This window comes from Poecilia formosa, unplaced genomic scaffold (assembly GCF_000485575.1).
Source record: "Poecilia formosa unplaced genomic scaffold, Poecilia_formosa-5.1.2 Scaffold20, whole genome shotgun sequence".
Taxonomy (NCBI): domain Eukaryota; kingdom Metazoa; phylum Chordata; class Actinopteri; order Cyprinodontiformes; family Poeciliidae; genus Poecilia; species Poecilia formosa.
In genome coordinates this window covers 2490744-2505180 of record NW_006799959.1, presented here as the reverse complement: position 1 = coordinate 2505180, position 14437 = coordinate 2490744, and the positions used below count along the sequence as shown (strand labels likewise).

Genomic DNA, 14437 nt, shown 5'->3' with positions numbered 1-14437 from the left:
TCACAGACGGGACACACAGATCTCTGCTCGTCTTTACTGGACAGTTTAGGGACTTCTTGGTGTTTCCTGCAGACCATCAGCTGCTTTGCTCCCTTTTCTGTCTCCGATGATCCAGATGTCTTCAGACTTCTTATAGCAAAAGAATCAGCAAGTTCCTGAAGAGCAAAATTCACTACTAGATTATCTTTAGAAGATCTTCTTTTACAGATGGGACAGTTCTTTTTTCCAGTTTGTTCCCAGAATTTCTGCAGGCAGCTTGAACAGAAGCTGTGGTTGCAGCTCAGAGACACAGGATCTCTGAAAGTCTCTGTACACACATGGCAGCTCACGTAACGATCAAAAAGAGCTCTCTCTGCCATTTTGTCAAAATATTTCAAGAGTCAGACTCACCAAAAGTTTCAGCAGTTTCTTTGAAAGAATTTTCAGCAGAGATCTAATACCCAGCGTTTCACAGATGAGTTCAATAACGCCTGAAATTACTTTCCGTTTCTTTAGTCTGTAAGTCACGTGTTAAATGAAAAAAAATCTGGAATTGAGTTCATGTCCAGCAGGTGGTGCTGTAGGAACATCTTTCACAGCTAAACACGAAGCTACTTATTCTGAACTTGCAATAAAATAGAGGATATTTGTTAATTTAGTTTTCATGTAAAGTTAAACATGTCATTAATTTTTACTCTCCCACATTGTAATCTACTTTAATATTCCAAAATAAACATAAAATAAATTTAGGAGGAAAAACAACTGGTATTTTGCCTGAAAATAAATAATTTTAAATTAAGTCAATGTTTAATGAAAACAGTTTCAACTGAACCATAATATCAAAAGCCTAATTAAAGATCCACATCCGAGTGGTTTTTAAGTATTTTATTCAACATTGTTCAGATGACGTTCATCAGTTATTGTAGTTATCTGTTTATCCTTCCTCAGATTAATAAGAATCTGTGATGTTCATATATAATGGGTATTTATCACAAAACAGTAGCAGAATATTTTGTATTAGTAATGTGAATATGAAGAGATGAACCAGTGAAACAGAAAATTACAAGAAAATATCCGAGAAAAAATGTCTGAAATTATTCTTCCAATAATTTTAATAAACGTAATATAACAAATCATTTTTATATTTTCTCACGTTTTCACTTACAGCTTTATTTAAATGTTGATCCATACTGATCTCATTTTACTTATTTGTTTATCTATTTCGACCAGGATAAATTCCAGTTTAGGATAAGAGATAGTTTTGAACTTTATTGAGCAGAACAACTTTCTGCAGGAAGTTTTTGATGATGAAAAGACCAGAACATGAAGTCAGTGGATCGAGTCTTTCAGTTTAATGTGACAAACAAGAACAACTGATACTTGATGTTCTCACCTCACTTTTCTGAAAATTTGTTTCAGTGAAAATGTGGAAAATGTTGAGACTTCACAGAGTCTTTGAGAAAGAGGCAGATTCACTCTGTCATTTAAACAACCAATGATTAGATGAGCTCCTGCTAGTTTGAGCTCATCTAATCAGAACCTTCTAGTGGTTCTGTGGACCCAGTTCAGAACCTGAGGAGATCCAGAATGCGGAAAGCTCTGCTTCTATTTCAACATAGTTTAGATTCTGTGGAAAACTTGTTTGGGTTGGGTTCTGTGGTCTCTGCATTTCCTTTCAGCCTCCATCAGAGGGAGTCCAGAAGCCGCCTCTATGTGTCGTTAACAATTTTTTTCTCCAAACCTTTATTGAAAGAACTAATCAAAACAAGACAGTTAATAATATATGTATCAATAACTGCCTAAATTAACACATTTAAATTTAAATATGCATTTACACCAATTAATGTTTCTATGAAATAAGAAATAAGTCAGGAGGTGCTTATTTCATTAAATAATGTGATATCAAGTGTTTCTATAGCTTTCCTGTAATTAAAGTCAGATACTCTTTTTGAAACACCAGAGAAAAGGAAGTAGTGACTAAGTTTAGATTTGTATGGTAATTTCCTAAGAATATTATTAGATCAATGATATAAATTTCTTTCTTTTTGCTTTTGAAGTCATGGTCTTCAACGGTGCAAGTCAAACTGAAATCAGAGTTGATCTTCCCTTTGACATATCAAGATTATTTTATCCCAGAAGGTTGCAGCAGAATGACAGCGCTACAACAGTTGTGTCAAGCTTAGACTCACACAGAGAACACTTAAACATATATCTTTCTCAAATTCCATCGATATACTTATGTTAGTTTAGAACCAAAATCTGAAATTAATTTTTAAATTTGGAATTGTTTAGATTGCTGTGATTGCTTTTCTTCGCTGGAAAAGAAACCCACATCATGATTCCTCCAGCTTCTAAGGCAGTGCTGATCAGGTTTAGAAAGATGACTGGATGTATTTTGAAGGTTTTTAACATGCCTTGCCATGGTACAAACTTGAATCTATTGTGTGGAGGCTGATGTAGTTTTTTTCTAAACATGCTGCTGTCTGGTCAGTATCTCTACTTCCAAAGGTCATTCTTTCTTATTCTTATATCTACATTCCTTCTTACATCTAGAGAGAGATGTCTAGAGTTGACAAAGAGCATCTGTAAATAGTAATTTTCATGTATCACCAAAGACTCTGAATTTGATTAAGGCCTGGACTTTGACTGGACCCCAATTTAATCTCTTAATAAAATGTATGTACCTGATTTTTACTCCCCTTCAGCATTATAACAAAGTTGTTTTTTTACAACCAGTTCAGAAAAATATTTTTTTGTACTCTGAAACCATTAAACATAAATAAATGTATTATGAAGCCTTGGCATAAATTCAAACTGGAAGACTCTCTGGCCTCACCTGCATCATCCAAACGGTGCGTCTCGCTCATCGCCATTGACCTATCAACGTCGGACCAAGCCACATAACGGCCAATCACCGACCAATCTCCTGCTGATAAGGACCTCCATCCATGGCATCTCCTGCTTTCCAGCTGCGCTCAACGCACCTCCACCCCTTCTCCACCTCCACTCTCCTGGCTCTTCAGGCACCCATCCTTCACCGACCTCCACCACCAGTGTATGGGCCCTAACTTATCTTCCACTGGCGATTTGGAGGTTTGGGTCCTCGCATGGCAGCTCATGTTACCGTTCAGCGCAGTACCTACCGCTGCCACTAGGGGGCCCACAAGAGCAATTTATTATTTTTCTTTTTCTTTTTCTTTTTGCCCATATAAGAAAGATTTCTACATATACATTATCGACAGTGATGGCATAGTTACTTTAAAAAAGTACCCTTAATCGGATTACTGATTACTCCTTGAAAAAGTAATGTATAGATTACTGATTATTTGATTTGGAAAGAGTTACAATAAAAGTAACTTTTTAGTTACTTTCAGCAGCTGTTGACAATAATGTTCTGCCACCTGTAAAAATTATATTGATCTTTGCCAATACTTAATTGCAAGTTATTTTATAATGGTAACATCAACAATGTATTTCCACTTACAAATTTGAACTTAAGGGGAGATTGTTTAATGGTTACAACAGTACAACAACAAAAAACTTAAGTAATTTGTGCGTGTTTTTTGTCTTTCACTATTGTCTGGAAAACTCTAAATAGGATTTTAGAGTTCCCCCGCTAGCCCTCTGCCGCAGCCTCCAGGTTCTGTGTTACGGCCCTGTTAGCTGTCACAGCGCAGCGCACAGCGCTCCTCCTGCCGTTCAACAATTCAGATATCTACTGCACAGATTTGTGACACTTATCTTAATATTAATTACTATAACGGCTTTCAGTTGTGTAACTTTTACGGACACGTAATGAACGGGCACGTTCATTACGAACGTAATAAAACAGCGTTTATTGCGCTGTTCATATTCGTCTCGATGTTTGCAGTTTTCTGGAGCGCAACGCGGAGCTTGACGTCATTCACAGCAAATATATTAACTTGACATTAATAAGGACACAGCGGGATGGATCATCCGGGAAATGATGGACAGGGAGAGTCTGGCTAAAACTAACTGGATGNTTTCCAGTTTGTTCCCAGAATTTCTGCAGGCAGCTTGAACAGAAGCTGTGGTTGCAGCTCAGAGACACAGGATCTCTGAAAGTCTCTGTACACACATGGCAGCTCACGTAACGATCAAAAAGAGCTCTCTCTGCCATTTTGTCAAAATATTTCAAGAGTCAGACTCACCAAAAGTTTCAGCAGTTTCTTTGAAAGAATTTTCAGCAGAGATCTAATACCCAGCGTTTCACAGATGAGTTCAATAACGCCTGAAATTACTTTCCGTTTCTTTAGTCTGTAAGTCACGTGTTAAATGAAAAAAAATCTGGAATTGAGTTCATGTCCAGCAGGTGGTGCTGTAGGAACATCTTTCACAGCTAAACACGAAGCTACTTATTCTGAACTTGCAATAAAATAGAGGATATTTGTTAATTTAGTTTTCATGTAAAGTTAAACATGTCATTAATTTTTACTCTCCCACATTGTAATCTACTTTAATATTCCAAAATAAACATAAAATAAATTTAGGAGGAAAAACAACTGGTATTTTGCCTGAAAATAAATAATTTTAAATTAAGTCAATGTTTAATGAAAACAGTTTCAACTGAACCATAATATCAAAAGCCTAATTAAAGATCCACATCCGAGTGGTTTTTAAGTATTTTATTCAACATTGTTCAGATGACGTTCATCAGTTATTGTAGTTATCTGTTTATCCTTCCTCAGATTAATAAGAATCTGTGATGTTCATATATAATGGGTATTTATCACAAAACAGTAGCAGAATATTTTGTATTAGTAATGTGAATATGAAGAGATGAACCAGTGAAACAGAAAATTACAAGAAAATATCCGAGAAAAAATGTCTGAAATTATTCTTCCAATAATTTTAATAAACGTAATATAACAAATCATTTTTATATTTTCTCACGTTTTCACTTACAGCTTTATTTAAATGTTGATCCATACTGATCTCATTTTACTTATTTGTTTATCTATTTCGACCAGGATAAATTCCAGTTTAGGATAAGAGATAGTTTTGAACTTTATTGAGCAGAACAACTTTCTGCAGGAAGTTTTTGATGATGAAAAGACCAGAACATGAAGTCAGTGGACCGAGTCTTTCAGTTTAATGTGAGAAACAAGAACAACTGATACTTGATGTTCTCACCTCACTTTTCTGAAAATTTGTTTCAGTGAAAATGTGGAAAATGTTGAGACTTCACATAGTCTTTGAGAAAGAGGCAGGTTCACTCTGTCATTTAAACAACCAATGATTAGATGAGCTCCTCTTAGTTTGAGCTCATCTAATCAGAACCTTCTAGTGGTTCTGTGGACCCAGTTCAGAACCTGAGGAGATCCAGAATGTGGAAAGCTCTGCTTCTATTTCAACATAGTTTAGATTCTGTGGAAAACTTATTTGGGTTGGGTTCTGTGGTCTCTGCATTTCCTTTCAGCCTCCATCAGAGGGAGTCCAGAAGCCGCCTCTATGTGTCGTTAACAATTTTTTTCTCCAAACCTTTATTGAAAGAACTAATCAAAACAAGACAGTTAATAATATATGTATCAATAACTGCCTAAATTAACACATTTAAATTTAAATATGCATTTACACCAATTGATGTTTCTATGAAATAAGAAATAAGTCAGGAGGTGCTTATTTCATTAAATAATGTGATATCAAGTGTTTCTATAGATTTCCTGTAATTAAAGTCAGATACTCTTTTTGAAACACCAGAGAAAAGGAAGTAGTGACTAAGTTTAGATTTGTATGGTAATTTCCTAAGAATATTATTAGATCAATGATATAAATTTCTTTCTTTTTGCTTTTGAAGTCATGGTCTTCAACGGTGCAAGTCAAACTGAAATCAGAGTTGATCTTCCCTTTGACATATCAAGATTATTTTATCCCAGAAGGTTGCAGCAGAATGACAGCGCTACAACAGTTGTGTCAAGCTTAGACTCACACAGAGAACACTTAAACATATATCTTTCTCAAATTCCAATGATATAATTATGTTAGTTTAGAACCAAAATCTGAAATTAATTTTTAAATTTGGAATCGTTTAGATTGCTGTGATTGCATTTCTTCGCTGGAAAAGAAACCCACATCATGATTCCTCCAGCTTCTAAGGCAGTGCTGATCAGGTTTAGAAAGATGACTGGATGTATTTTGAAGGTTTTTAACATGCCTTGCCATGGTACAAACTTGAATCTATTGTGTGGAGGCTGGTGTAGTTTTTTTCTAAACATGCTGCTGTCTGGTCAGTATCTCTACTTCCAAAGGTCATTCTTTCTTATTCTTATATCTACATTCCTTCTTACATCTAGAGAGAGATGTCTAGAGTTGACAAAGAGCATCTGTAAATAGTAATTTTCATGTATCACCAAAGACTCTGAATTTGATTAAGGCCTGGACTTTGACTGGACCCCAATTTAATCTCTTAATAAAATGTATGTACCTGATTTTTACTCCCCTTCAGCATTATAACAAAGTTGTTTTTTTACAACCAGTTCAGAAAAATATTTTTTTGTACTCTGAAACCATTAAACATAAATAAATGTATTATGAAGCCTTGGCATAAATTCAAACTGGAAGACTCTCTGGCCTCACCTGCATCATCCAAACGGTGCGTCTCGCTCATCGCCATTGACCTATCAACGTCGGACCAAGCCACATAACGGCCAATCACCGACCAAGCTCCTGCTGATAAGGACCTCCATCCATGGCATCTCCTGCTTTCCAGCTGCGCTCAACCCACCTCCACCCCTTCTCCACCTCCACTCTCCTGGCTCTTCAGGCACCCATCCTTCACCGACCTCCACCACCAGTGTATGGGCCCTAACTTATCTTCCACTGGAGATTTGGAGGTTTGGGTCCTCGCATGGCAGCTCATGTTACCGTTCAGCGCAGTACCTACCGCTGCCACTAGGGGGCCCACAAGAGCAATTTATTATTTTTCTTTTTCTTTTTCTTTTTGCCCATATAAGAAAGATTTCTACATATACATTATCGACAGTGATGGCATAGTTACTTTAAAAAAGTACCCTTAATCGGATTACTGATTACTCCTTGAAAAAGTAATGTATAGATTACTGATTATTTGATTTGGAAAGAGTTACAATAAAAGTAACTTTTTAGTTACTTTCAGCAGCTGTTGACAATAATGTTCTGCCACCTGTAAAAATTATATTGATCTTTGCCAATACTTAATTGCAAGTTATTTTATAATGGTAACATCAACAATGTATTTCCACTTACAAATTTGAACTTAAGGGGAGATTGTTTAATGGTTACAACAGTACAACAACAAAAAACTTAAGTAATTTGTGCGTGTTTTTTGTCTTTCACTATTGTCTGGAAAACTCTAAATAGGATTTTAGAGTTCCCCCGCTAGCCCTCTGCCGCAGCCTCCAGGTTCTGTGTTACGGCCCTGTTAGCTGTCACAGCGCAGCGCACAGCGCTCCTCCTGCCGTTCAACAACTCAGATATCTACTGCACTGATTTGTGACACTTATCTTAATATTAATTACTATAACGGCTTTCAGTTGTGTAACTTTTACGGACACGTAATGAACGGGCACGTTCATTACGAACGTAATAAAACAGCGTTTATTGCGCTGTTCATATTCGTCTCGATGTTTGCAGTTTTCTGGAGCGCAACGCGGAGCTTGACGTCATTCACAGCAAATATATTAACTTGACATTAATAAGGACACAGCGGGATGGATCATCCGGGAAATGATGGACAGGGAGAGTCTGGCTAAAACTAACTGGATGTCAGACAAATTCTGGGGCTTATTATGAGTCTCTGCTTATTAACAAGCCCAATAAGCTTGGAAATAAGCAAATTTCAAAACGAGCCCAAAAGAGCGCAGCCAGTAACTCATTAAATTTGCAAGCGACTTTAGAAAAAAGGAGCTCAAAGCTGCTTATAATAATTGGGTTTGGCGAAATTCAAAATAGTTCTTGATTTTCCAGCAACAAAATGCGCATCTCCGCTTCCTCCATTGTTTACATTTCTGTCGCTGCTGATACCATCGCATAGAAATGACGCGGTCACTCCCCCAAGACACATAGAGGAAATAAAATTAAAACATAAAATAAAATAGTAACGCAAAGTGATTTCGATAAGTAACTGTAATCCGACTACTGGATTTGAAATAGCAACGCATTAAGTGATCCTACTCAGTAATATGTTACTGACATCACTGATTATCAAATATATATTATTGTAAAATAAGCACAACTTTATAATGAAGTTGTGTATTTTTGGTAATATAATCACATAGAAATCATTACTAAAAATCAGTTCCACTTAAGGGGCCCTCTAGCGGCCCCGGGGCCCTAAGTGGCTGCTTAGTTTGCTTATGCCTTGGGCAGGCCCTGATTGCCGTCTTCCTTCACCTCCTCATGTTCCTGTGTCTTGAGCCGCATCACAACGAAAATCTTCCTTCAATGCATTGAATCATCTTTCAGTGTCTTATCCAGCCTCTGCTGTGATGTCTTCACATGCTGCACCCATGGCAGCCAGATGGATCATCTGTATATGAGGCTGGAGATCATAACTTTTCCATCTTCATCCTGACAAAAATTTCTCAGTGTGTTAAGGAAGGAGGATTATGGTAAGAGGAACTCCATCAGCATCTTGTTGGTTACAAATCATTACGTGATGATGTTGGAGTGATGGAAACTGGCATTATGTCTTTGACCTCTTCTGACTCTTCTTCTGTTTTGCCTCATCACTCCTCTACATCTTCACTCCTCTTCCTCCTCTTCTTTCTCTCTGCCTGGTGACCCCCTGAAAATGTTTCTCCTTCCGTTGTCATAAATGTAACATATTATTTTATGGCACTATACAGCATATAGTTAATTTTTCATGAGATGCACCTTTGAGCAATTTTTTAAAAATCTGGTTGATCTAATTCTTACAACATTTACCTACATTGGAGAAACTCAAGATTTACCTGGGATCAATTTATCAGTTCAGGACAGATTCAGAAAAAAAGTATACCGTAAAATTATGACTGTAATTTGAAGATCAGTGAACTACAAATTTTTTCAACAGCCAAAGAAAAATAAACAAATGAATGTGTTTAAGAGATAAACTTTTAAAAGTAATCAAAAAAGATTGTTTTCAGCAGCAGTTTTTATTATGAAATATGTTTCACATTGAGGAATCTAAAACAAATCATCACATCAAGTCAAGTGGAATCAGTTTTCTAACACATTTCAGCCACAAGGCACAAAGTGAACGGCACCAGAGAGAAAAGAGAGGAAAGTGAATCTAAATATTTATTGTCAGTTTTTCTGCTAAAGTTAATAACAACAACTAAAAACAAGACTGACATTATAAACCAGTTTAGTGTGTTATTTCTGAAATGTTTGTTCTGAAATTCTGTCAACATGTTAAGGCTTTTACTTTCTTAAGTTTTTATTATTTTAAACAGATTGCTTTTTATTGATATATGTTAAAAAGTGTTGATTAGGCTAAAGGGTGTCTCCCTAAGGAGTTAAATCTTATTGTTCAGGGCTACACTTTCAAATTAAGGACATAGCTGTGGTCCAACACTGAAACTGTAAACTACTTCTCTGTTCTATAACACATCATTTTGTATAGTTTTCTGTAATAAATTTTCTTACTTATTCTAATACTATTTTCTTTTTTTTTGAGACGATCCCTCCCAAAAAAAAGAGTCCAGAGAAGAAATGTGAACAGTTAAAACAAACTGAAAAGATTCAGAAACAAAGAATCTTTGTTTAAATTAATTAATCTGATGATGATGAAACACTTGTTCCAGTTTGAACAACATTATCTAATAATGTTTTATGTTTTCTCCTAAAGTGTGAAAACCTTTAAAAGGATTAAAGAAGTTAAAAAAGAATTGAATAAGAAAGTTGGGATGATCGCAAATAGAAACATTGATTAAAGTAATTCAGGAAAATGAAACGCTTAACTTTTACCTTTAAGGAGAAATATCATTTTTGCAGATTTTGAGATCAGATGTTTTAGCATCACCTGCAGGACTAACAGTAAAATAAGGGAAGAGTTTCTCAGTGAAAGTGTCTCTGTGAGTGCAGATGAGAGTCATGTCTTCAGGGTCATAGAAGGACACGTCCCCCATGTCATAGTCCAGCTGGACTCTGATCCTCTGGAGACTCTTGTTCACTGGGAGAGTCTTACCATCAACGTCATTGTATTCTCTATCATGATGCCATAAACACCAGATTCCATTTTCTGGTGAAACACGAAGCTCTCCCTTCCTGTCCACAGACTCTTTAACCAAACCGACACTCCAGTCAGGATGATCTCCCACCTCCACATCCCAGCTGTGTTTCCCTGAGCTGAAGCCCTCAGAACCAAAAACATTGTAGTGATTAGTGTTTCTCTCTGGATTATCAGGAAGCTGCTGCCATGTGTCTCCATGTCTCAAACAGCTCAGATCATCAGACAGATGGATCCATCCATTTGCAGTGTTTGGGTCCAGAATGAAAGGACTGAACTTCACCTGGTCCTTCATCTTCTCCCAGACTCTGAAGGACAGGTTGCCCAGGTGTTTGGCCACATCTATCAGAGCTCCTGAGACCAGCTGTGGATCTGGCAGTGACCTCTGACCTCTGGCTCTGCTCTGAGTGGCTTCATAACTGCTGAGGAACAACACGCTGCCTTTCTGCAGCTCTTCTTCAACAGCAGAGATGCTGTCTGACAGAGAGGAGATCTGCTCCTCAATCCTCTTCATCTCTCCCATGATAGTCTTCCTCTTCTGCTCCTCCTCCTCCCTCAGAGCTGCCAGTCTGGACTCCTCTTCCTCTCTCAGGAACTGGTGGAGCTTGTTGAACTCTGCTCTGATCTGTCTCTCTGTGGACAACACCTGCTCCTTGGAGTGTTGAATCACATCATCGTATGTTTTCTCCACTTGTTTGTGTTTGTTCCTCTTGTCCTGCAGAGACTTTAAGTCAGATTTCAGCTGCTCCTTCAGCTCACTGACTGCTTCTTCTATAGGAACCACTTGGTGACTCTGCTGCTTTTCTCCTTTTTCTGTCTCTGATGATCCAGGTTTCTGTCGTGCAGAATCAGCTAGTTCCTTTAAGATGAGATTTATCTGCAGGAAATTTATCTCCTTTGAACTTTGATCAAACGGTTCCTGCAGATTGAAGTTTATTGGAAAATCCTTGGAAGATCTTCTTTCACAGATGGGACAGTTCTTGTTTCCAGTTTGTTCCCAGCACTTCTGCAGGCAGCTTGAACAGAAGCTGTGGTTGCAGCTCAGAGACACAGGATCTCTGAAAATCTCTGAACAAAGATGGCACCTCAGGAAACGTTCAATATTTTCTGCCATTTTCTACAGAAATCTCTCAGTCCCAGAACTCACCAAGACAAAGTTTCTTGCTTTTCTTTCATTAAACGTTTGTGTTTCAAGTCAAATCTTCCACCCTGCAGTAGCGTGTCAGCTCTGTTCCTCTATGTTAAAAATACTTTCACTTTCCTTTCAGTGACGTGTTTCCAGTCTGGCAGGTCATTGTGTAACACTTCCAGGTGAACTTTGTGCTTTCATTTAGTGCAATAGTTTCTTTGAACATTTAGTGAACAACTGCTTCACATTTTAAGAAGCAAACTTCTGTTTTAATGCTTTAACTGAAGAAGAATAGAAACAATAAACACAGAACTTTTCATTTCAGTCTTCTAGTGAATATTCAGCTGAACACTCTTTATGTTCTGTGATCACCTCAAAATGAATGTGCTTAATTTCCAGGAAGTCAATTCCTGGAATTGACTTCCATTTTTCACAGCTGAACGTTGCTGCAAACAGCTTTTCTCTTTTAAAAACGGACACAGAGTTCTGAGCAGCACAGGAACCAATCACTGACATGCATGAAGGGGCGGTGCCGGCCGGTTCTGCTAGGCTAATATGTGAGCTGTAAAACATGTTGCTGATAACATTTTCTATATACTAAAACAAAGTCATAACTTTTTTTTATTCACCAAAAGAATAAATAAACTAATATAGCGACACATTAAAACATGATAAAGCCCAATACTTCATCAGACGATGTTCTGGATTTCAGAGGAAAGTCATCATTGTAGTTGTTGTATTATTATTAGTAAAAAGACCTCCGCAGTACAACAGCCGGCTGGCAATAAAGAAAGGACTGACTGACATCAATCAGGTTTATTGATGGCAAGCAAGCAGTGAGCAAGAAAAATCAGGGATGCAATAAACAAAGGCAAAAAGAAAATTAACCGCCGGGAAGAATTTCCCCCAACAAAAGGCCCCAAGAAGAAAATTTTCACAGCTGAACATTGCTGCTTCTGTCCTTGTGTTCAAACCAGAGAAATAATTTCTACAATTATTGTTCTGGCTGGAAACTAAATTGTTCTAATTTTGTTCATATGTCTGAATAAACTCTTGAAAGCTACAGCAAAAGTGCAGGTTTGAATTCAGGGTTCTGCCCATTTTAAAGGCTTGCCAGATAATAAACCTACAAGATCAGAATGTGTATTGTCATCAATGAGTAATGACAGAGGAGAACAGTAAAGAACAAGAGAACACTGGAGATAAAATCCTCCAACTTCACTAATTTAGTATCTGGACTGGGTGATTGCTGTCTTCCTTTGCCTTGATTGTTTTGATTTAGCAGATTTATTGATTTTTCATGAGATGTACTTTTGAGCTCTTTAAACATCGGTTCTAATGCTCCCCACATTTACCTACTTTGAAGAAACTCAGGATTCACCTGGGATCAATTTATCAGTTCAGGACAGATTCAGAAAAAAAAGTCTAATGGAAATGTATAAAAATATGCATCACCTATTATGACAACTACATCAAGCATTTTGAATTAACTTTACTTGAATGTTGTCAATGTTGAGAAAATGTAACCGTATAATACATTTTGATCAACATGATATAACCAATTATAAAAGTAGAGAAAACAGAAATATGTACATAATTACTTGCATTACGGACCAAAACATTTGTAACTTGCTCTAAGTTGCAAGTTGCAAATAAAAATTTTTTTGTTTTTTTTGTTTGTTTTTTTTATCTGTACAATGATTAAAGAGTGAAAAAGTAGTTTTGAGAATTTCAATTCTGTTCTAAAAAAAATGCATTAAAGCGACTGAGAAAAACTAACTAAATTAGAAAACAAACCATCATATCAAGTCAAATCAAGTTTATTTGTGTAATATATTTCAGCCACAAGGAAGTTCAAAGTGATTTGCATTATAAAAATGTAACATTAAAATATTATGAAGTCAGTCAGCAAACAGACTGACACAATGGACCCAGGTTATGGTGAGAGAAATAAAGATTTAATGAAAAATAAGCACAAAATCCAGGCAGCACAGGTGAGCAGAAGGTAGCAACTGGACAGGATAACACAACTAACAGACAAGACAAGGAAATAAGAAACAGGGGTGAACTTAAATACACAGAGGGCAGTCAAGGGAATGAGACACAGCTGGGAGCAATCAAAGGGTAGGCAGGACAACAGGGAGACTCAATTGACACAGAAAACCAAAATAAACACACAGAAAGAAACAAATCCTTACAGATAATTGTACGTTGTTTAAACTCATCATTTAATCCATTCCATGAATCCACCACACACTGATATAAAAAAAAACTCTTATGACTGTTTTTTTAAATTTCCTTCTCCGCTTAAATTGTAACCCCTCTCTCTGTCACAAAACATTTTTGAACATTGTGTGGAAGTTGATGGTTCAATACTGTAACCATGAATTGTATAGTTCTGAATTTTACAAGGTCCCAGAATTCATTTAGATTAATTTGGTAAAAATAAAAACAAAAACAAAACTTTGCAGTTTATTTAAAAATAAATCTTAGTTGACAGATTTTGAGATCAGACGTTTTAGCATCACCTGCTGGGGAAACGTTAAAATAAGGGAAGAGTTTCTCAGTGAAAGTGTCTCTGTGAGTGTAGATGAGAGTCATGTCTTCAGAATCGTAGAAGGAAACTGTCCCCATGTCATAGTCCAACTGGACTCTGATCCTCTGGAGACTCTTCTTCAGTTTGAGAGTCTCACCAACTCCATTAGTGTATTTTCCATCATGATGCAGTAAACACCAGATTCCATTTTCTGGTGAAGCATGTCTCTCTCCCTTCCTGTCCACAGACTCTTTAGCCAAACCAGCAGTCCAGCGAGGATAATCTCCCACCTCCACATTCCAGCTGTGTTTCCCTGACTTGAAGCCCTCAGAACCAAAAACATTCCAGTATTTAGTGTTTCTCTCTGGATTATCAGGAAGCTGCTGATCTGTGTCTCCACGTCTCAAACTGGTCAGATCATCAGACAGATGGATCCATCCATTTGCAGTGTTTGGGTCCAGAATGACAGGACTGAACTTCACCTGGTCCTTCATCTTCTCCCAGACTCTGAAGGACAGGTTGCCCAGGTGTTTGGCCACATCTATCAGAGCTCCTGAGACCAGCTGTGGATCTGGCAGTGACC

At 37.2% G+C, this 14437-nt stretch overlaps 1 protein-coding gene and 1 pseudogene across 1 annotated transcript; both read right to left on the bottom strand.

Annotated features, from left to right (window-relative positions):
- Nucleotides 1-9103: 9103 nt before the first annotated feature.
- On the bottom strand, nt 9104-11435 carry LOC103134908 (nuclear factor 7, brain-like). Its single transcript, XM_007547421.2, has one exon. It carries the CDS (start codon nt 11301-11303, stop codon nt 9930-9932), a length of 1374 nt encoding a protein of 457 aa, XP_007547483.1. The 5' UTR covers nt 11304-11435; the 3' UTR covers nt 9104-9929.
- A 1687-nt stretch (nt 11436-13122) lies between these two features.
- The window catches only part of LOC103134909 (nuclear factor 7, ovary-like), a 2232-nt pseudogene continuing 917 nt past the window's right edge, over nt 13123-14437 (bottom strand).

What these genes read in the sequence shown, in the direction of transcription:
- LOC103134908 (XM_007547421.2), bottom strand. Translation starts at nt 11,303, where the DNA reads ATGGCAGAAAATATTGAACGTTTCCTGAGGTGCCATCTTTGTTCAGAG.